This window comes from Aptenodytes forsteri, unplaced genomic scaffold (assembly GCF_000699145.1).
Source record: "Aptenodytes forsteri isolate BGI_AS27 unplaced genomic scaffold, ASM69914v1 Scaffold760, whole genome shotgun sequence".
Lineage (NCBI taxonomy): Eukaryota > Metazoa > Chordata > Aves > Sphenisciformes > Spheniscidae > Aptenodytes > Aptenodytes forsteri.
The window spans coordinates 99,947-123,309 of record NW_008796108.1 but is presented as its reverse complement, the minus strand read 5'-3'; the positions used below and the strand labels follow the sequence as shown (position 1 = coordinate 123,309).

The following is a 23,363-nucleotide window of genomic DNA, read 5'->3' as shown; positions in this document are numbered from 1 at the left end:
CTTCCGGAGAGGGCCCACATTTTCCCTCATCTTCCTTTTACCCCCGATGTACCTATAGAAGCTTTTCTTGTTGCCCTTGATGTCCCTGGCCAGATTTGATTCTATCAGGGCTTTAGCTTTCCTAACCTGATCCCTGGCTGCTTGGACAATTTCTCTGTATTCCTCCCAGGCTACTAAAATGGCTAAATAAATCATTAGAAATCATTTAATTAAACCCACTGTGAGGGGATGGGGTAAGGAACAGACATTCACATCCTGGAGACAATCCTGTTCCCAAGGGTTATATTAACTGATTTACTCAGGCTCTTGTTTGAAACACTTCTGTTCCCTCCTTATTTTTAATCAAGCTCATGCTCGCTGCCCATTTCTCTTTCTCTTTCCCCCTCTCTCTCTTTCTCTCTCCTCCTCTCTCTCCTTCCATCTATGAAAGCCACTGGGACTTCCAGCTCATCAGCTTTGATAGAGAATTCACCAAATTTTGAAGCTGATGCAGCCAGCAAACAAATTAGAGACACTTAGATTTTCTAACTTGCTGTTGCTTTTGGGCAAGGAGAGACAGGGCTTTTTGACATCCAATTTTTAATACATTTATGTAATGCACCAAACGTGTCTTTTCCTGATTTAGCTTAACTAGTGGAAATTTTTCCTCAGCCATATGAGAGCTGCTCTCTGTTCATAGGATGCGCGATAAAGCACAGACTCATTAATGTGTTGGTGATCCATAGATCCGACAAGGACTGAGTTTGTAAATGTCATCGTTTTATTTTTTCCCTTTCTTTGCCCCTTTAAAAAACATTGCAGCACACCCCTCTGGTTTCAGCATAGTGATTTGCAGTAAACCAAGAGCTAAGGTTTGGCAGCTTAACAGGAGAAGGAAATGAAGAGGGGCTGTGATTGATACAGCCCCAGGGAAGGCAAGTGTGCAGAGGAGCGGCAGGGGAAGCCGCTGTCGGGGCTGGAGCCCTGCCATGGTCAGGTTGTCCCCAGCTCTGCCTGTGACCCCTTGCTCCTGCCCGGTCCTAGGTGCGGCTGATTAGTCGCCGTTTAGCTAAAGGCTCTGCTGGTGTCCTGAGACAGAGCAGTGGAAGTGACGGGGGTGTCTAATTGGTATGTTGATGAGATACAGATGAGTTACCAGCCGATAGCTCTGAGACCCTCTGCAATTCCCACCGCATCAAACCTTTTTAACTTAGAAGTGGCTAATCAGTCTCGATGGGGCTTGTTCCTCTTTAGCTGTTACCCCCAGCAAGAGTTCAGGGACGGATCCTGCCAAGAACTGAATGTCTTTTGCCCCCCAGGACCCGGTGAACTCAGTGCGTGCCACCATCACGTCCTGACTGGGCTATGCCAGGTGCCAATCATGTTGTCTGAAGGGGACGTCTGGGGAGGAAGGGGATTGCTGGGGTTGCTGCGTGGCCTCGGGTGGGTTGTGTGCGTGTCCTGTGGTTGTACAGGTTTTAATAGTTGGTGCTCTCTGTGTCCCATGCTAACTTCTGTGGAGGAAGCTTTTGCCTGCTTGCCTTGCTGGCATCAATCTTGCAGTAGTGTCCTTCAGGAGTGCCAGCCACGTGGCAGACCTGTGCAGTGTCCTCTGGCTTTCTTTCATTTGTGCGTGGCCTCGGGTGGGTTGTGTGCGTGTCCTGTGGTTGTACAGGTTTTAATAGTTGGTGCTCTCTGTGTCCCATGCTAACTTCTGTGGAGGAAGCTTTTGCCTGCTTGCCTTGCTGGCATCAATCTTGCAGTAGTGTCCTTCAGGAGTGCCAGCCACGTGGCAGACCTGTGCAGTGTCCTCTGGCTTTCCTTCATTTGTTTTATTCCCTTTCCCTCCCCAGATGCCCCCGAATTCCCTCCGCTTCAGGCCAATGAAGGCACCATGTACGAAGTACCTACTTAATTGTATCTCCTCCTGGCACAGTCTCTTTCCTGTTAGTGCCGACAGGGCTCTCCAAATGCAGACTTGATGAGAGATGATAGCGTTTTGTACTCCTTCCTTTTCCTGGGGACACGGAGGAAGGCGAGGTGATGAAAGCAACCTGTAGGACAGCGCTTGCTAATCAGAGCCCAGAAGGTATCTGGGTTTGTTGCAGTGGCGGTCTCCTGCCTGTTTTAAGACACCTGTATTCAGGGCTGTCTTTACCTTAATTTTTAGCTGAGGAGTGGGGGTGGTAAGTACCTGTGGTGCCTCTGAAGCTTATGGAGAGGTCTTGCCATGTCATCTCTCCCTGCCATCAGCTGCCATTCAGGCCTGCGGGGCATTGAGCAGAAGACTTCATTAAAATCATTAGCTTGAGTGGTATTTTGTCATCTCGTGCCACAAGGAGCTTGAAAGCCCAGGGATCGTTAACGTGGCTGCATCTGAACAGAGGAGCTGAAGGATTGAAGGAGTGAACTGGGAATGCCCCACTTGCATCACGTTAGCCGCTGGTGATTTTCTACGGAGATGTGAAATCTTTAAGCGTCACCGATCCAAATAACGCCTTTTGCAGAGCAGCTAATCTGAGGGACCTTGCCTGTCTGTGGGGATGGGGCAGTGTCACGAGCAATGGCACTTCCTTGCTTATTCCAGGCTCGAGGCTCTTTGGGCTGGTTCGCACTGCAACTGTGTGTTTGCTCCCTGCCTATAACAAGGACATATAACAAGACAGACCTCCTGACTCGAGGTGCTTGCAGGTGTTGCAGGCAGGACGGGCAGAGTGGGGCTGGCTCTCCCTACGGCGGAGGCAGAGGGGCTGAGTGCAAGGAGGTGCAGAGATGACATCGTGGGGGTCTGCAGTGGGACCACACAGCATGAGGACATGGAGGGAACTTTCTCCATCCAGGCCACGGGCTGTCACCTGCCACGAGGGTGCACAATCCCCCTTGCAAAGGTATCAAGCTCCAACTTGCAACCAGGTGGTTGTGTTGCCCTCGCTGCTCTTCTGGGAAAGGTATGCCGTCACTTCAGCTCCTCTGATCATTAGAAACTCTCTTCTAATTTTCAGCCTGTTTATTTCTGGCTGGTTTATATCTATTTATTTTTGTGCCAACGCTATCATTTTAGCTTCAAAAGCTGTTCTACCTCTTTGCTATGGACCTCCTCCACCTGGTGTATTTATACAGACCAATCATATCCGCTACTAAAAAATCCCGAGTCCTAAAAACTCTTAAGTCCTAGTCCAGAACCTTAACAACAGGATCGTCTTATCCGTGTCCCTGTAGGGCATTTGATCGTTTTCTAACACATTTTGCAGATGAATATGTTTTCTGTTTTTCAGAGGCTCTTTATACGTAGATAGAGATGATTAAAATCACCTTGACATCCATCTTGCAAGAGAGGGAGAGATCTGAGGATCCTAGACATCTTCTGACACATTACGCTTCAGAAACAGCGAACAGCGTGAGGAGTCAATTAGCAGCTTTATCATACTGTGAGGGGGACAGTGGTGAGCTTGGTATGAGCCAGGATGGGGTGGAAGTACCCCGGCACATGGGAGCATTTGGCTTTGGTGCTGTGTTAAAAGCAAGGTCAAACCCACTGCGCTGTCAGAGGAGGAGGCAGTCAATTAGTCTCAATATGCCAGCAGGGGAGGGACAAATTTGAGAACAGTGAGGGCTGTTAAAATTAAAGTTAATCTGTCACTAATCTCTGGTTGTGAAATCTGGGAGAAAAAAAATTAGGCAATGTTTATGACTGATCACTCGCTCAGAGAGGCAATTGCTGCAGAGAGTCTGTTGTTTAGCAATCACAGCAAGAGGCAAGCACCTTTGTGCAGAGTTGAGGAATACAGCTGGGATAAATCTATCCCATCACACCGATGCAGACCCTGCGCAGGCCAGATAAAGCTGTGCTTCAAGGACTCCCTGTCCACAAAGTACATGGTAAATCTCCCAATTTGGGACTGTTGTTCCCAGAGATGAGTCCTGCACTACAATGTCACCGCGATGCTACGAGCTTGATGGTAGTTAAGCCACAACAAGCTGTCAAGAGAACAGGATGCCCAAGATCTGCTCCCAGCCTGCTCTGACACACCGTCACTGTGCCTCCATCTCCCTGTCTGTCAGGTGAAGCTAATAACCCCCCAGTGCCTCTCCTGTTGGTGGGGAGACTCCAAGAGGTAATGCTTCCAACACATTCAGAGGTCCTTGCCGTGACAGGTGCTTTTAGCAGAGCGTTGTTAATGTTGGAGAAGGGGCTGGGCTGACAGCTTGGAGGAATAATCTCTGTTGTGTTATGCGCAGAATAAACAAGCCCCCCCCCAGAGACTCAACTGGCTCTGCCTGCGCTGCTGCATCCCGGTGCCTCGAATCCAGCCAGGGAGGAGAGCAGACATGCACATGACTGTCGTTTGCTTTCCCTGCCTGCTTTCGTTCTGCAGAGCCGTCGAGTGTAAGCTGTCCTGTTTGCACTTCCCACTGCTCCTCGTGCCTAGCGATGAGGAGACTGGATTTGGGACTCCTCGCAGATGGCTGCCTTTGTAATGGCTTGTCAGTCGCTTGGGCTGGATTTGCACCGACAGCCAGGAGAAGAAAGGACTTGGCCCTTTCCTCAACGTCCAGAGCAATTCAGTCTGCTGACAGTGTAGCAGCAGGGCTGCAGTTTCAGGTTGTGTTTGGCTCAGGTGCACGAGCTGGGAAGTGACTCTGAAGTCCTTGAGCCATCAGTCATGCCAGAGGCAAAGCACTGCCAAGAAAAGCGCCTGAGTGCATGGAGTCAATCCTGGAGTGGTGCAAATCAGCGTGCCTCCCATTCATTTCCGTGGACGTGTACCCGCCTGGCCCGTAGCTCTGTGTCACCTTCCACCCACCTATTTGAACATAATAAGATTACTCTTTGACGGAAGAGAAATCGATTTGTTCCTACCACCCTGACAACCGTGGCACAGAGAAAGGATAATCTGCCTTAGACCGACAGCACCCAAGACGGCTCGTGTCAGTGTGAGGGAACTGGGAACAGATTTGCTCTGGCACCATGGCTACAGCGGAGCCATGAAGACACCCCTGCACGTTGGGGTCACCCACTACCTCTCAGGGTTGCAGCAGCTCGCTTCAGTGGTGTCAGAGGACTTAGGCTGTGGCCAGCAATCCAGCATGCAGAGGGCTGGGACCTGACGGGGGCAGAGAGGCTTTGCAGGAGAAAAAGGAGAGAGAAGGGGTCTCGGAGGGAGCTGGCCTCCCTCAGCCGCCAGTTTATCCATGAGAAAAAACAGAGGCTCTTTTAGGGAGCATAAGAGAGCGAGAGTCTAATTTGCACGCTCTGAACAAGCTTCTGGAGGTGCTGATCTCTCTGCCCAGAGCTCTGAGGGAGGGAGATTAGGCTCTTGAAGTTAAAATTAGGTTTTGCTGAATATTCCTCCCCCTGGCTGAAGGCAGTGGCTGGTTGCGTTGTGTCACAGCTGAGTCACAATGTCCTCCTGAGCACTGGGGGCCTGGTCCCTGCCACTCGTTGTGGGAATTAGGTTTGCTGCAGCGACATTGATGCTTGGATGGGTGAATTAGGCTGTCCATGGAGCTGTTGGGTGTGATGAGCCTAATCAAAGGGTTTGGAGGTACTTAATCATAGTAGTTGGCATCCATTATAGCAGATAGAGGAGATGAGCCATGGTGCAGCACCGCTGAGAACCTGGCTTCATTTCACTACCTGCCACCAAGGTGGAGCTGCTGGTCAGGGCTGGAAGGAGTCTGCCCCATGTCGGTGCTGCTGCTCTGGTGATTGCAAGGGAAGCTGCAATGCTGTGATATTCCCTGTGAAGTGGCTTTTCCCTCCAAGGAACTCACAGTGGCCTATACCAGCCTTTAACTAATGACAGTGACGCTCACAGGAGGACAGCAGGAGGTTTTCCTTGCTTTCAGGCAGGTGAAACCTTTGTTCAAATTTACAGAAACAGCATAAGGCAGGACAGGAGTTGGAGGCAGGAACCCAGTCTCCCCATTTCTGAGCTTTCACTGTGAAATCATGAGACTTCAGCACTTCCTGAAGCTCCTCTGAGCCGTGTCTGTAACACATGGCGCCCATGTGAAGAGCTCAGTGTCATCAAACCTGGGTGTAGCGCTGACCCTGCCGTGTGTGCTGGTGGTTGGGTCTTACTGCGGGATGGTGCAGCTGAGCCAAACCCTGGCTACAGCGTTGCCTTTCCGGCAGCCTCCCGTGAAGCGCCGCTGTGCCCTTGTCCCCTTTAGGAGTTGACCTCCAGAGAACTGAGGAGGTGAAGGGGTCTGCCAAAATGCACCAGGTTGCGAGTGACGACCAAGTCTTCATCCTGTGGCCGTGACCTAGCTGCCATGCCCTAGTGTGAGGGACAGCAGAGGCTCCCAGCCACACTGCTCTGGGAGGGACGAGCTTGCAGATTTGGCTGCGTGGGGGCTGCTGGGTAAGATGGACCCGTCTTGGTGGCATCTGGGGACAAAGCAGAAGGCTGCTTGGCCGCTGCAAGCCCCAGGGAGCTGCCCACCACACAGCTCTCTCCTGGTGCAGGGCTTTGCCGCAGCTGCAGGGAGGACGCGTGGGAAGGCAGCGCCTGCCGTGAGCAGGGACAGGTTTTTGGCGTTGTCACGTAGGTGGGGGTGTGCCGGGGCCGTGCACCAGTGGGTTAATCTCTCTGCTGGCCCATTGCAGGGGTGCATTGTAAAGGTAATGGAGCATTCATAAACACCGCTTCCAGGGCCAGCTTGATGGTTGTCAGTCACTGGAGCCATATGGCGGGTGCGTACAATAATTTGCCCTGTAAATTCACTTATTGTGCTGTTTATTGCTCCAGATCGGCCACTGGCATGTTTCTGAAGGACTCAGCATGGACAACAGGATCTTCTCCTCCAACATATCAGAGAGTCTGTTCAACACCACACTCATTGTCACCACCATCCTGGTAAGTGAGGGGGTCACCTACAGTTCCCATTAGCTCTTCGCCAGCCCAACACTTAGGGGTGTCAATCAGCTAGAATATTATTCCCTCTTCCTACCCCCTTCGGCCCCCAGCATGCAGCATCGCACACTGATTTCATAAAGAACAGACGATCAAATCTCTAATTACAGCACTGAGGACAATTCATGACAGTGTAATTAAACTCAAGTTGATGTTTCATATGGAAATGATATTTGATGAGTTCAGAAGCAGCTGGGGAGAGGGCTGGGATGGGGATAAGTTTCCATTTTACATTCATCTCTGAATGATGTTCTTGTTTTGCGTACAGCTGGTAAGTTGGAAGGGACAGTTGCCCCTTCTACCTACAAAATTACCAAAATTGGCTAAGATGGGTACAACTTTTATAAACCAAGACTCCACATCTACAGGCACCACTGTCCTTATTCAACAAATTCCCCTTCCAGGTGTTGCCTGTCCCATGATTTTTTCCAGAGCCTCTGCTCCTTCCTTAAAGACACTCAAAATCCTGAAGAACTCTGGGCAGTGTTTCCTCATGTCCCACAAAGTTTGCTGAAAAGAGGGACAAACTGTAGAAGTGGCTATATGCCAAGAGAGGCTGGGATCTGTATGTCTTGCCGTAACTCAGAGCAATCACTGGGCTGCTCTGGCATATGCCTGTTGGAAACAGCCCCCAAAGCATGATCCCTTAGCTCTGCTTCATATCCTAAACTGGGATTTATCTGCTGCACCTCCAGCACGTCCCTGACACAGCAGGGGCCAATGAATACCAGTGTAGAAACAGCTCTGCTAGCTTTACGCCACTTTGGGTTTCCAAGAGATCAAACCAGCTTTCCGTATCTTTTATACCCTGGTGGAGAGGGATATATCGGGGCGGGAGGTTGGCTTGGGTGCCCCTTATCAGACCCTCTGCCATCCCGGTGCTGCCAGGGAGCCCACTGCCCTCTCTGCCCCATGCTCGGCGCTGTGCTGGTGGGATGCCTCGGTTAAGATGGGAATGACAGCTGCCCAGTTTCAATGCAGGAAAACCCTTACTTAATGCTGAAGTGGAACCATCAGGAGCTGGAAGGCAATGACCGCTACGAGGGCTTCTGCGTGGACATGCTGAAGGAGCTGGCAGAGATCCTGCGTTTCAACTACAAGATCCACCTCGTTGGCGATGGTGTGTATGGAGTCCCTGAGGCAAACGGCACGTGGACAGGGATGGTCGGGGAGCTGATTGCTCGGGTAAGTGAATTAGCTGCTCTTTTCAACTGTGCTCTAGTGGGACTTGGCAATGAAAAGCCCTGATGCTTTATTAAGTGCTCCAGGATGATAAGGATGGTTGGGGGTTTTAGTCCACTTGTGAGATTTTGGCCAGAAGATCTCCATTTAATGTGTTCTCCCAATGGCAAATATATTTGTTGTGTCGATGTGACAGCGTGTGAAGTAGTCAGAGCAGGAGTTAGGGCCCCTGGGTGTTCTCAGGGGTCCTCGCTTTGTTGGAAGGGAGGCCTGGACTCCGGGGTCCCTGTGTAAGGGCTTGTTGATACAGAATGGGTTATTTTTTTCCCCAGTGGAAAAATTAATGAAAACTTGAAACAGGAAAATATGCAGGCTCTGGCAGGGGTTGGTAGAAGCTGAAGAAAACTTAGAAAAACACACTGTTTGGGAGGGAAGCAAGAATCGCATTTCTATCGAGAAAAGTTTTGGCAGATTCATTTCAGCTCCTTGACTTTGAGTATTGTTTTTGGAGAGGAACGTTTTTGTTTGCTTGAAATGCATGGATCGAGATTTTTTTCATGGCTCTCCTTCGCCATGTTGCTGCACAGCAGCTAGACTGAAAGCTGAATGCTTTTGCTGGGTTTGACAACACTTCTGCGTATGTATGTGCTCAGTCAGCCTGTAGCCCCCTCCCTGCGCTTTTTTTTTCCCTCTGCAGCTAAAGGTATTCCTTCCCCAGGGATCCTGAAGCTCTGAAATGCTCTGAGATCCTTAGTAAAATAGGCTTAGGCAAAGCTAACATTAAGATTGATGTTATTTAAACCAGTACTTCCTCACTCACCGATTTCTACCCTGCCTTGTTATTACCGAAGCGCCTGTGAGAACCCAGCGACAGTTTCTCAGCTGGTGGCAATTCTGCAGTGAGGTGTATTTATGATAATCCACACCACTGTGTGAGAGGAGCCCCTGAGCCACCCCATCATTATCCTCACAACAGTGGTGCAACCCTCCTGCAAAGTGGAGGAATGAGGGCCCGAATCCATCCCCTGTGGCTCCAGGCAGGGGTCTGGGACTCCTGCCACAGCTTTCCTCCAGGCTGTGGGAGACAAGCGAGCATCTCTAGAAGATGCCCACCAGTATCTGTCTGCTGCTTTCCTTGGATGGCAAAGGGGGCCTGGCTGACGCTCGTCCTACCTACCTTAGGAGCTTCAACTGAGTATCTAAAGTCAGGTGGGACAACTCTAGGTCTAAAAGACTTGCTGAGGGTCAGGGACAGGGCACGGTATGGACTGGAGATCCCTCCTGAGCTAGTGCCCTATCTCCTGGGTCGCCCTTCCCCGGCGGAGCGATGTCTCTTGACACCAGCTGAGATCCCACCTCCATCTGCTTCTTCTGAAGAGCCTTCTGTACAGTTGTTTGGAAATGCTCTGGGCTATTGGCATAGTTTTTATACGTATCTCTCTGTGTATATATACATATATACACACACACACACACAATTACAGTTCTGCAACGTTTCTTTTGGGAGGCAAGAAGGAAGGCGCAGAGAGCAGCGTGTGATCTATGCAAACAAAGGAAGGGAACAGCCATCAAATTTTTGGCCTACTAACCTTGGCAGTGCCTCTCCATTAAATGGGAGCTTCTGGAGGGTTGTTTTTCTTTAGTGATAAGTGTTTTAACTTCATCTTCAGATAGAAACCACTTGTTTCTTCTGCAGCTCGAGCCTTATTTAGGAGGATTTTTACTTCTGCTTCAGCAGGACAGAGCTGGCAAGGCTGAATCAAAAATTGGAGAAGAGAAAAAGCTTTCTCTGCTTTGTTCTTTCTAGATGCTTTAAAGTCTTTATAATGATTTCAGTGAGTTTTTGATCAGTCCCAGGGATTGGCACTTTGGATCAGGTCAGCCAGCGCAGATCTGGCCGTGTGCATGCTGTTGTGTTTATTCAGGGCTGCCTGGGACGTTGCATTCTGAGGTCATTTCAGAGCCCAAGGGGTTCCTCTCCTTCCTTGGGGGCTGACTGTCAGTGGGGTTTGTCCTCGGTTCCAGCCCTTGTTCATCCCCTGTACCTCTTCAGGACCACTCGAAGCAGAAGAGCCAAAAGATCTTATGTTGGGCACACGTGTTCTTCTTTCAGTGGATTTATTCCTTAGGCACTTTTCTCCATACAGCCATTAGCACAGAGAGGGCAAACCTGTCACATGGGTCAAAACTTCCCAAATCCTACCCAAAACAAAAGCTCTGTGCCTGTCTCTTTGTACAGTGCTGTATTATTGTAGGAAATAGACTCTTTCTTGACCCCGATCAGCTGTCAGAAAGTGAGGTTTGACTCACATGCACTTAGCGTGCAGGACCAGAAGGTCAGAAAATTATCCAGCTCCATGCAATACCTTTCCAGTATTTTTCTTGTCTCTGTAATCCCGCTGTGGCACTGGGGGAATCTCCTCAGAGCGACTATAGTCTATATGGGCAAAGTGTTTCGTTTTATTGCTTCTAAATTAACCAGCTATTGATTTATTCTTAAGTACTGGAAATTCTATTACAGCTAATTGTGCACTATGATATGATTGAGAAGGTTGCTATATAAACATAAATTTGTTGTTGACTCAAATTCACCAGTACATATCTTATTGACCTGCTCGCAAAACTAATTAAGAGCTAAGGAAGAGGGGATGGCTTGGGGGATTAGTGGAAGAGCTGTAGAGACTCCTGTGGCTAGGTCAGCAGCCTGACTTGTCGTCAGATCAGGAAACCTGTAAACTTTCTGATCAGCCGATGGAGATCTGGCTTGGGAGAAATCACTTGGAGGGACTCAAGCCCATTCCTTAGTGAAAGATGTCACAAACTCAGAAAACGCCGAGCTAATTGGTCCCTCCGTGCATGCAGGGCAGGGAGGCTGAACACCCTGCTCATTCCTTGAGTGAGCAGGGAGTAAAGCCGCTCTCCAGCCGGGGCAGATTTCCTCCGTTAGCCTTGCTGGCTCTGGCACAGACAACTGCAGTCTCCAGCAGTTCGGCTGACACCGTACACGTGTGCCATCCGTAACAAGCAAACAAGGGGGAACAGCAAATCTTCCCATCTCCTGTTTTTTGGCATCAGAGCCTTAGGGGACAATAGGGCTGGAAGAATTACGTCTTGCTCCTTCCCGCTGCAGTACAGTCTCTGGCTCAGAGTCCCTGATGGTTGTCTGGTCTTCTGTCTCTCTCTCTCCAGTGCATTCTCGAGCTGAAATGAATTCGCTAGTCTGATACAAGCCAACGAATGTATTTTCAAGGCAATGTGACGGCTTTCTCCTTGTTCTGCCACGCCTGTATTTGCTGTCTTGGTAGTGTAGTGCCGTGGTGGCTGTGCTCAGTGCCTGTACATCGGCTCACAGCGAGCCATTGGTGCTCAGCTCCCTTGCTCCTCCCTGAGGAGATGGGCTTGTGTCTGAGAGATCCCTCAGCAACAGTTCCTGAATTTACCCATCTCAGGAATGCCCCCAGAGAATAGAGCTGAGCTAAGAAGAGATGGTGTGGTTTGGTTTTGCCAGGAAGCTTTGTTGGCAGGAATCTGACGCTGCAGTTTTGCTATAAGACCTCCGAGAAACTTGCCCCTGGTGCAGCCAGGATCAGTACCCTGTCTGGCTGGGTACCAGCACTAGGTGATGGTCCCGTCCGCAGAGGACCCAGCCCGCTCACCTGCGGCAGGGTGCAGGGGATGGGAAGGACAAAGCAGCCTCGGCAGGAGCATGCTCCATGCAGACTGACTGTGTGTTTTGTGCAGCTTGTATCAGCTGCCCAGGCTTCCTTTGGCATTGTTTAAATAACATATCACGTTTGATAATGGTAACGCAGCAGATCTGTGAGTGTTTCCAGGGCAAGTGTATTTGGGCGAGGCTGGTGCTGCTGTAGAAGGAACGGAGTGAGGAGGTGCACAGCGTGAAGAGCAGGTGATTGGGGACAGCAAGCTCCTGCTCTTCCCTTCTGCGCAGGATCATTTGGGGAGTGAGATGCTGTGGAATAACACTAGATCTTTGGTATCTGTGTCAGTGGTTTGAATCTGGCTGGGATCAGTGGTGGTCAAAGCTCTTTTTAAAGTGAGGGAGATGAAGTTGTCCATCTATGATTCTATGATTCTATGATTCTATGATCTCGTGGAAGGGTCTTGCCTCAGGAGCAGCAACACCAAGAACTGAAAGGACCTTAAAGCTTTGGGGTGATGGTTTTTTCCAGCTTCCTTGCTGGTGACCAGGTGGTGCTTTACAATCAGAGGCCCTCTCCCTTCAACTGCTCCGAAGACGGGGAATGGCAGGAAGGGGAAAGGAGGGAGAAGATATTTCAAAATTGGCAGAGTCCTGCTCTCCGCTCGGCAGTGGGTGTTGGTGTTCAGCAAGAAAAGCTGTGCGTGGGTGAAGGGAGGGAGGGGGAGTCTGTTTGCACGCTATCGCGCTGGCAAGTGTGACATGGGGGGGGCTTGAGAGGGTGGGGAGCGAGGGGGAGTGGGGAAGTGAGGGAGCGTGGGTTGTTGAGCAAACACAGCGAGGGTACGGGCAGAGAGGTTTGCATCGCGCTGCTGATTTTGCCAAAATTGCACACAAGATGCTGGGTGTGGTGTGAGCTGGTTAGGTCTCGCTACTGTTCCCTGCGGGCTTAGGGTCCCCATTCCTGGTGCTTCACGTTAACTGGCTTTTGCCATGGGCATGGTGAACACCTGGCACAGACTTTTTCCTCCCACCCCTAGAGATAGTCCAGGTGAAGAAACACGAGTGAAGACAGACTTGAGGCTGACATCTGCACTGATTGCTGGTCATCCCATCCCTGACTATGGCTTAAATGGAGGGCTGCAGCCTCCAGCGCTTTCAAGCTGTCACTTTTCATATGGCAGAATTCATGCACGTCCTTAAAAAAACCCAAACACCAGTTTTGAGTGACCCTCATCTGGCTCTGCTTTTAAATGCAAGAATATGCATCTGAACGCACAACCTGGCTGCCGCTCGCTCCAGCGGGAGGAGCCGCACAACCTAAAATAGCTCCTGTCAGATCAGATGGGCAGCTGGAGCAGAAGCAATCAGTACATTGATCCGGCGGCTGAGCCGTACCCATCGTGCCGTGGGACAGATCTGCAGATGCAGAGAGACTGCTCTGTCATTGCCGCGGCAGTTCGGGAGCCGCTGCCCAGGTGAGCAGGCTGCAGCCAAACTGCTGTGCAGTGGCTGCTGCTTATTTCGCAGAGTTGCGCAGAATAGCAGAGATTGGAGGGGACCTCTGGAGATCATCCAGTCCATTCGCAGTTCGCAGAGTTGCGCAGAATATTGGAGGGGACCCAGAATAGCAGAGATTGGAGGGGACCTCTGGAGATCATCCAGTCCAACCCCCTGCGCAAAGCAGGGTCACCTCCAGATGGGTGCTCAGTACCGAATCCGGATGGGTTTCCGGCGGGGCAGGCATCTGCAGCAGCAGTGCTGATGCCAACGGGTCTGCAATGGGGGTAATAGCTGGCGGTCAGGTGGGTCCTGAAGGTTGAACACTGATTTTGGCTTTCTAGAAGGCCCTCCAAGCACGGGGGCAGTGTAAGAAATAGCTTTCTCTGACCTTGGCCACCCTGTCAGTGCTCTGTGGGCAGCACTGGTGAGAAGGGTGCTGTCATATGCACCCCGGGAATGTAGCATCCAAGGTCCTGTTCAAGTCAGGGACTCGTGCTCGTGGAAGAAATCCCAGCTTTGTGCCCCCAGAGCTGTCCTTCAGGCTTGTTTTCCCTGTGTTTGACACAGAGACAGCCCAAAGCCTTAATGCCACTTGGACTTTCTCACTGTGGTTTTTTTTTCCATAGCTTGACAGGAGGTTGCGAATCGCTGCGGGGCCAGAGCGGGGCCAGTCTTCCGGCCGGTCCCCAGTGCCGCGGGAGGCTTCAACGGGATCCTCTCTGCCCGGGTTGAGGGCTGACGTCAGGCTCCATTCATCACCATTAGTGCTGAGATGAGCCTTGTCAGCATCCGCAGCGAGGAGGCGGCTGCCTCCTCCGGACTGGCAGTCCCTGCAATTTGCTTCTTAAGGCTGCTTAATTGTTGTTGCTCTTCAGGAGCACGGCTCAGCCCCCATGTTTAACATCCTTTCCAGTGGCAGCGCAAGCCTGTCTGCTGATGCAGGCAGATCCCACGGTTAACGCCAGGTATGGTGGTGGCAGCTCATGCTTTTATCTCAGACACCAGCCCACCTGGGCTTCCTCTCGCCTAGTTAGAGCTTGGCCTCGTTTAAGCAGTGTTTTGTTAAGCGTCTGTCTCTACTCCCAAAATGCTCTGGGTCTTTTCCTAAGCCTATTTCACACTGACATTTATAGCTGCAACTGTGCTGGAAGGATGAAAATCAAACAGTTTGCCCCCTCTTCCCCCATCCGTTGCCTCCTGTTTTCCCTTTCCCCAGGGCCCAGTTGCGGACAGAGTGCGGAAGCACAAAGCAAAATCCATTTCTTCCCCCAGTGCATTGTTTAGCCTATAAAATGCGAACTCCTACCCGTGCTCAGGTGGGGAGGGCTGGAGAGCGCTCGGGTTTGCAAAGCTCCTCTGTAACTAAGTTACGCTGACCTCAGTGAATCATGAGAAGTTTTGTGAACATCAGGAAGCAAAGTTGAAAGCATGAAATGGATGACATGCAGGCAGAGAATACATTGCATGCCATTCCCAGATCAAAGTTTCTTGCTGGCAGAAATCAGCTCTTAACTTGCATGACTTCTGAGCCTGCAGAGAGAGAGAGAGTCTTTGACAGAGCACAGCCCCCAGCTGAAGCCGCGAGGAGCCGGGTCTCTGCTGCAGGGAGCTCTGGCACAGGAGAAGGCAGATGTGCATGTGCTGCGAGCTACTGTAGCTCTGATGCTGCCAGAAGTCCTGAAAGGACAAAAGTTGACCAGGCAAGGAATGAGCAGAAGGAAATCAACTCTAATGGAATGGCAAGACCCTCTGGAGACAAGAGAAGGGACCTGGGCACAAAACCTGTGTGCCCGGGGAAGGCAGCTCTGCTGCGCTGAGTTTCTGCTCCGTAGGCAAAGGGAGGGGGATGGATTTGCATTATATTTTCTGCAGGGAGGAGCAGCTTTCAAGATGTTGCTGCCTACGTGATCTGGAAGGGTCCCAAAGGACAATGATAGTTGGGGGCAATAACCAGCGCACACAAAGTTCCCTGATGGCATCCACGTCCCAGCCCTGAGAGGGTGGGGACAGGCAAGGGATGGTGACTTAGCTGGGTAAACCTGGGGGCTGTGCTGCTCCTTTCAGCAGCGCCTTTGTATTGGCCTCTGGGTAGGAATGGAAATGTCCTTAGAGCTTTTGCCTGAAACACCTTTGATGCGGCATATTTAGTCTATGACTTTGCTGGTAGAATTTTATTCAGTTTGGAGAACTGGGAGAAGAAATCCGTTGTTAGAATAATCTGTATCTTCATGAAGGGCTTTGCTGGGAGAGCTCTCCCCAAGACAATAGTACCTGCAAACCCTTTTAAGTATAGACAAGAGAGGTTTAGGAAGCTTTAGACTTTCCTTGCAGGTAAAACTGCTCACATGCCATGTTCCACAGATGAACCGATCCCATCTTAATAATCTGCTGGTGTTTACATAGGGCTCAACTGCTCACACACCACGTTGTGATTATTGGTGCCTTTTAAAAACCCTGTGGGTAAATGTCTGGCTAGGCAGAAATTCTCCCTAGCTCATAATTCATCCCAGCCTGAACCTCCTAGGAATCTGCAATAGCTGCGTGGAAACAATTGCAAAAATCTGGCACTGGGCTTGTCCAATAAAGCAGTCCTGCATGGGCTGTGAAATATCACCTTCTCCATGACCCCCCTTACTGGGCAGGCTTGCAGATCACCTTGCCTTTCCTTTCCCCTTCCTTCTTCCTGCGGGCTCCAGCAGTGCTGCTCTTTGCTCCTGCAACTCCAACCTTTCACTGGCCCTTCCGCTCTGCCTGCCTTTAGGTGGGCAAGTCTGTTGGGGGCAGAGGCGGGGGAGAGACCCCCAGTAAAGCTCTGCCCGGAGATGATTAGTCCTCTTTCTCTTAAGAGAAAATAATGCAAGAGCAGCAGGGTCAGAGAGCATGGTAAGAGTGATGCACCCACAAATTTGCCTTTGTGTGGTGTATTTACAACTAGCGCATGGATCCAGGGAGTTAAGCTGCATATTTTACTGGGTCTTGGGGCCTGATGGTGCCTTGCCTTCTGCACAGACCTTATGAAACTCGGGGACAACAAGTGCAAATAGCTTTTCTTCCCCCCCGCCCCTTTATCTTTTTCCACTTGCATAATCGTCATCCTGCAAAGCAGGCAAACAAAATGTATAAGGGAATGGAGGAGGTTTCATTTTTACAGAAAGCAATTACAGACATTAAAAGAGCTATAGTAATAAAAATAATATTTAAAATTCAAATCCCTTATCTATATTACAAGGGTATTAACATTGGAAGAAATTCTTTTTATTTTTTTCCCCCTAATCTCATTTGCTTTGCAAGTCAATCTGGAAACTTTTATGCCAGTCCTCTGAATTTTTTGGAGACCAGTCTGCACTTTTGGAAGTCTGGGGTTGGCAGGCTTGTAAACTTCATGACTCAGGGTATGGGGGTAATGATGCTGCTCTGTTATGCTTTCCTACCTGTGGCGCTTGCAGGTAACAGTCTTGTCTGGAAGGGGACAGCTGTGTTCAACAGGGGCTTTGGAAGGGGGAGGTTGTATCTTCTTTAGATGAGAACAGTATTTATTGTCTCGATGGCTCCTGTTTTGCCATGTCTTAAAGCATTCAATGAAGTTCGCTGTTAGTACAGCTCCTGGCACAGCAGGCTCCCCACTGGGAGCTTTGTGCTTTTCCAACCTGTAAGCATAGAGATAAAAACACCCAGGCAAAGAAAGGAAAAACACAGAGAATGGTCTGGAGCACAAGGTGTGTTAAAGTTTGGAGTGTGTTTGGGCAGGGCTTATGTGAAACCCACCCAGGGAAGAGGCGTGCAGGAGCACAGTCCGAACCAGTGGATGTCACCGGCAAAACTCCCGCGGTTTCCACAGAGCCTGGGTTTTGCCCTGCAGCAAATGCGCCCTGTCCCAGAAAGATGGGACATCCATCTTCCAGGAGCGGGTGTCTTGCATGGCCCTGGACACGGCTTTGCCGCTTTCCTTGCCCTGCACCTTTCCCAGGCTCAGGGTCCTGATATTCTCTGCTCTCCTTTCTCTCCAGAAAGCCGATTTGGCCGTGGCAGGGCTGACGATTACGGCGGAGCGGGAGAAGGTGATTGATTTCTCTAAGCCATTCATGACTTTGGGAATTAGCATTCTCTACCGAGTTCATATGGTAAGAGACTTATTTTATAACCGTTTATGTCCCTCCGTTATTTGCATGCAAACGTGCCTAGTTATAGAAGAGAAATGAATGACTCATAAAAATATTTTCATTTCTTATTTAAACACAAATGTGCTTGACCTTTTATTTCCTTCTTTTCACTGTCTTTCTGCCTTGTGTCAGCTTGGTGGATTCGATTCCCATTGTTCAACCCCCCAGCCCTGTTGGCTCCCCTTCCCCATCCTCCCCAGGCACACAGCACTTCCAGGCGTGGGGGGGGGCCATGAGCAGAGCCCTGTCGGATCGGTGCTACCAGGGGAAGTGTGGGTAGATGTCAGCTTGTCTGGTTCTGCTTCAGGCCCAGCGAAAGCCATAGGGTGGCTTTAGCGTGGCTTTGAGCCCGCTGTGGCGAGGTGTGCTAAGGGCACGCTAGGCTGGATGGGTGCAGCAGCCCAGCAGCGCGGCTGGGTGGCTCCACAACTGCAGCAAGCCTGGCGTGGAGTCACCATCCATTTGCACTTACGGTGGGGTGACTGCCTGGGAGACTGAGCTAGGACACCTATGGGTGCACCTTGTTGGTGTCGGGGCCCAAATGCCCTAATCTCAGCCATGTTTCCAGCCTCTGTGTTGTGCAGCCTTGCTGCTTTCTCACATCTGAGAATAAGATCAGGCCAGGAAGATATCTGGGATCACTTTCTTTGCTGTGACCTCCTGCAAATGCTCTACATGCAGATGAGTCCTCTGCTTTCTCAGTCACAGGCAGGAAAAGGGCAAAATGGCACTCCTCGAGTGGCCCAGGGCACTGCCCCGGGGCAGGCAGGGTGGCAGGCTGAGCTCCGCCGTGGGCAATTGGCTCCTTGCCCTGCGTGGGCTCTGTTCCTTTCCTCTCGGTCCTTCTCATTTGCCTCCTCTCAGTTGTTCACCTTAAAGATCAGCAGGCCCTGCAGCCCAGGGAAGGCTACTTACTCCTAGGGTGCTCCCTGCAGGTGGTCCCTGCCTTGCATGGGTGCTCTTAGACCCCCTTGCTTCTGCATTGGCCAGGGAGGAGCGAGAAGGGAGGCATGCTGTTGTTTAGCAACTAGCTCTGGTTATCGCTCTGCTGCATTCAATAATCTTGTGCAACTCCAGCGGCAGCAGCGGCGTGGTTAGCCGCTGCCGCCCAAAAGGCAGGTCAGGCATTACGTGGTGGCTGTTTAGCAACACACGGACCTGTGGCTCGGAGCAGAGCAGCTGTGAATCTGCCCAGGGGATTCACACATGCAAGCACGTACATAGCCTTGTGTCTTGTCTTTGTTTAGACAACACTTGTTGTCTTAAATTCTTATAGATTCTCTTGCATTCCAACTCTCTGTTGTTCTAGCTTCTTCCTGAAGCTCAGGAGAGGACAGATTTTTCCCCAGCTACGCCCATATGGGCCAGGCAAAGCCCCCGGTTCCCCGGTGTCACAGGAGGCAAGCTCTGGCATCCAGGTCCTTTGCAACAGGATGTCATATTATTCCCAATCTGCGTTTTGGAAATGTGCTCTGTACGGTGCTGAGTGTGATGCGAATTGCAGTCTTGGTTTCCCATCAGCTCAACAACAGCAGCCAAAAGGATAAAACAATTAAAGCTGCCTCTCCCAGCCCCCTCTCTCAATTCGCAAGGCTGTTAAGGATGCAGCCTTTGGTATGAACATAAACAAACTTGCACATACATCTCTCTGCTGAGTGGCTCTTACCAAGAACAAACAAGTAATTAAAATCTAGTTAAAATTCTGTTTCCTCTGGTATGTGCACAATTTAGGATCAATGACTTAACTGATCAAAAAGGGTCAGACTCTTCAAGCTCCCAGAAGTCAAGTGTAACTGTCCCTTCCCTGCTACGCTTGCTTTTTCACACCACCAGCTGCCCCGTGGATCCGGGAGGTGTTTCTGCCAGCATCTCTTGGCTGGGATTATAACCAAGTTTCTTGCTTTCTCGCGTGTATTTTTAAAGTTTGGGGATTGAGTACCATGCGTGCTCTGCCTCCAATTTACACCATAACCTTCAGCAAGTCCCTTAATGAGGTGTCATTCCCTGAACAGCGTGAGGCTGATGTCGCTCCCTCCAGAGGAAACACAGGAATATTGGTGCAGGGTTTGCACGTGATCTGCTCTGTAAGTGCAAGGCATTTGCTGCTGCCTCTGTGCGAGCTCGATATAAATGTGTCTGACACATCTACTTAGAGTGTAAGTTCTTCAGGGCAGAGACCATCTGCTGCTCGTGCTGATACCAGACTAACGCAACACAGCCATGTTCCCGCCTGCCCTTTAGGCATTTACCAAACTGAACAGGATTAATAATTACAGTCTTAAAAAGTGTTTGGCAAATAGTCCCCTGCCGTCGGTCAGGACTTGGTCTTCAGCTGCCCGACGAAGGACCCAGTTAGGACTTTGAGTAGGAGGGCTGCCCAGTGACCCAGGCAGGCTTGCAAGGGAGACGCAGGGCATCTCCCAGGCCAGGTCACCCCGCAGCGAACCCTGCTTTGCTGCATCGAGGCCACAAGGAGCGATGGCAGAGGCAGCCTGGGCTCGTGCCCTCCCCAGGAGCAGGAAGGTCTCCCCAGCAGGGAAGCTCAGAGCCCCCTCTTCCCTCACCAGCACTTGGCCCCTCTTTGTCCAGACCTTCCCTGCTTAGCTTGAGGAGAGTTTCCGAGAGCTGCGTGGCAATTAACTAATTAAACTGGTAAATATTTATTTAACAAGGAAAGGCGTGATAGCTAATTGCTCTGTTTTTTCTTTAAGGATGTGGTTTGCAGAGCAGTGGAAGGCAGCCCCACAGCCCCATCTGCTCCTATCCCCTCCCCTCCCTTCCCTTCCTCGCCGCAACAAACATCTCTGCAATGTCAAAAATTGCAGCTGACGTATGTTAATCACAGTGCAGATCAGACGTAACCTAATAAATAACCACAAATAAATCTCTTGCTGAGGAGTTGCCTCCATGTGCTGGTCTCCTCCCAGTGTGATGACATTTTATTTTAATTTCCATGTAACTCCAGTGGCAAATGATTTCTCCCCCCTTTCTCCTCCCCACCCCGCCAACCCTGCCACCACAGTGCATGTGTCTCTTATCACACATAACCAAATATGGCAGCTTTAAATGGGGCTGTCATTTTTCTCAATTTCACTTGTTGTGATATAATCAAGTATGGATTTCTGACACGGGGACTCTAATAGGCTGACTTGCAGGCTGCTAAGAGAAAAAGCTTGCTTTGTTTTATTATGTTCCCATTCTGACCAGCTGGTGGGAGCCGTGGAAGGCAGGAGATAGATGACAAGTCCTGAGCAGTCACTCTGCTTGGCAAACGGCTGAAATCAGGTGCCCAGTGCCATTTCTGCACAGAGGGATGTTGAAAGTCAGGTTTATTTGTAGCACACACACACTTTTGCTCACATACCTGCCTCTATGGCAGGGAACGAGGGGCTAGGTAGCACATGATTCTGGCTCATCAGCCCTGAAAGTCCTTACTGTGCTCTGCCTTAAGATGAGAAAACGTAGATTTGGTGAGTACACTGGAATGGGTGAGTTTAGGCCAAGTGAACTGAGGCTTAAAGTGTTTCTACTTGATTGCTGCAGAAGACATGAAATGGAAAGGACCGAATGAGTAGCTCCTTCATTCCAGCTAGAGGAGGCTCGACAGCCGAGGCCAAGGAGCTGAGCACCCCTCCTGATAACCCGTGCTTCTCTACCAGCAAGCCTCCTGCTTCACTGAAGCAGGGATGGGAGCAACCGCTGGCCCCAGGCATGCCCGGGGCCATGGTACGCATTGCCCCGTCAGTTGTGGACCATCTGGTGACCCCCAAATTAGACTCAGGATTCACAGCAGCCTGTGCTTGGGTTTTGCTTATCGACTCCAGAGAAAGGACCCTGGAGAGGGAGGGATCTGGATCAGATGTGGTCATCCCAGAATATACACGCTTTGTTTTGGTGAGACCAAATGCACTGCAGTTATACCTAGCACGCATCAACGTTTCTGCTTTTCCAAGCTGAGTTTTCTTGCTTTCCTTCTGACTTAGAGACAGAATAGAGTTCTCTTGCCTGCCTTTTTTAGGGACAAATGTCTATGAGAAATGACATAGGTAGGGCTGACTGTTTCTGCAAGAGGGAACAGGCGAGTGCTGGGGTCCCTTCAGGCTCTGTGTGTGTGTGTGTGCAGGGCAGGCAGGGAGTCGTAAGGTCTTTTACGGACCTGAACACAGACAAACCCAGGACCATGCCGTATAGCTCCACTCCTCCTCCTCTTCCTGGATGTCCTGCACGTTCAGGCTCTTCAGTCATCGGTATCTGCCCAGAAAACTGGTTCTCTCTGGCTGAAAATGAAGACTTCCAAGAACGACTGAGGAGGGTAAATGAATCTCTCCTGCTTCCATCAGAGGATTTGCAGGAGGCCTTCATCAATTATTGGACATTTTGAACATTTCTATTCCAGGAAAAATAGCTCTTCCAATTAACAAAGCTGTATTGGGACCAGCTAAAAATATCTGACAGACTCCAGATATTGTCATTCCCATCTTCAAAACAGACAGATAAGAGAGAGTTTGTGCCCTCCGTGGGAACAGAATATCTTTATTCTTATCCACAACTGTGAATGAAAAGAATATGTAGCAGCAGCCTGAAAATGACTGTAGCTGAAAAGAACCAGAACTACTACTACTGTAAAGTCACAGGAGAGAGTCATTGCCAAGCCTGAGACTTAAAGCTTCCAACGCAATTTCCTTAATGAGCGTAATTTATTGACAAACTGCCCCAGAAACATAGAGAAGACATCAAGGCCTTAATTACAGAAAGGAACTTTGTTACAGGAGCATCTCACGAGGGAGCCCCAGCCGAGGCACTGCCAGTGCCTGGGAGTTTCTTGCCAGCTCTGGGATGCCGAGCAGGGATAAGCCGCCCAGAATGATCTTCTGCTTGAGAAGCTCCAGTTTGCTCGGCCGAGGGCAGATGGTGCCCTTCACACCTTGCAGGTTCCCATTGCCTCATTTCATTCTTGAGTGTGTAAACACCTGTGGAAGAAGAGAGGCAGCTGAGCCAGTTTAGCTCTAGGTGAAAAAGGGAACCAGGGGCCTGTGGGGCATCCAGGAAAGCCATGCGGTCGCTAAAGAGAAGAGCTTTGACATTGCCTACCTTTGGCTTCCTGTTGGCATCGAGAAGTCCATGATCATCTGGATGGGATCAGCGAGAAGTGCAGAGGGGAGGGCACCTTGGAGCCTGCAGACTTGTGAGATGGTCTCACCTCTCTGAAACAGCGAGAGGAGCTCCAGCAAGGCGAGCAAAGGATGTTACTGGAAATGTGAATCCCTCCGGGATTCTGTAGTTTCTACAGACTCTGCTGTAGTTTCCAGCAGCGTCTCTGGCTCTGAAGGCCCTTGGTTTGAGCCCAGATGCTGGCTGTAGCAGTCATTTGTCTCTCTCTGGGTTTCTGGGAAGAATATAAGGAAAAGCAGAACACCGCAGCAATTGACCAAAAAAAGGGAAAGGACAAAAGAAGAACGTAGTATCTTTCACTGTTTGTACCCCACCTGCTTATACCAAGCACAGCAAGATAACCCGGTACGGAAGAGAGACCTTGTCTTAAAGAAAGACTCTGGAATTATACCTAGGAGAACCTGAACCCTTGCTTGGGAAGTAACTTTAAATTAATCTGAAAATGGACACAGGATGGTCTGAACCACTGATTCTTAACTCATCTATTTGTTAAAAGGCTTAATAAGCCAGATTCTCTAAAAATGCTAATGTAGATCCCAAGCTCAAACTCATCTTGTCCTTAAGGATACAGGGATAGGATGTTACGGTGACCTAGGAGAACCTGAACCCTTGCTTGGGAAGTAACTTTAAATTAATCTGAAAATGGACGCAGGATGGTCTGAACCACTGATTCTTAACTCATCTATTTGTTAAAAGGCTTAATAAGCCAGATTCTCTAAAAATGCTAATGTAGATCCCAAGCTCAAACTCATCTTGTCCTTAAGGATACAGGGATAGGATGTTACAGTG

At 50.2% G+C, this 23,363-nt stretch overlaps 1 protein-coding gene across 1 annotated transcript in view; it reads left to right on the top strand.

Annotated features, from left to right (window-relative positions):
* Positions 1-23,363, top strand: part of GRIK4 (glutamate ionotropic receptor kainate type subunit 4) — a 143,045-nt gene that overhangs the window by 106,569 nt on the left and 13,113 nt on the right. The window contains exons 10-12 of the mRNA XM_009286740.2: positions 6,735-6,842; positions 7,881-8,084; positions 17,250-17,363. Of these exons, the coding sequence (XP_009285015.1) occupies positions 6,735-6,842; positions 7,881-8,084; positions 17,250-17,363 (426 nt within the window). The remainder of the gene's footprint in view (positions 1-6,734; positions 6,843-7,880; positions 8,085-17,249; positions 17,364-23,363) is intronic.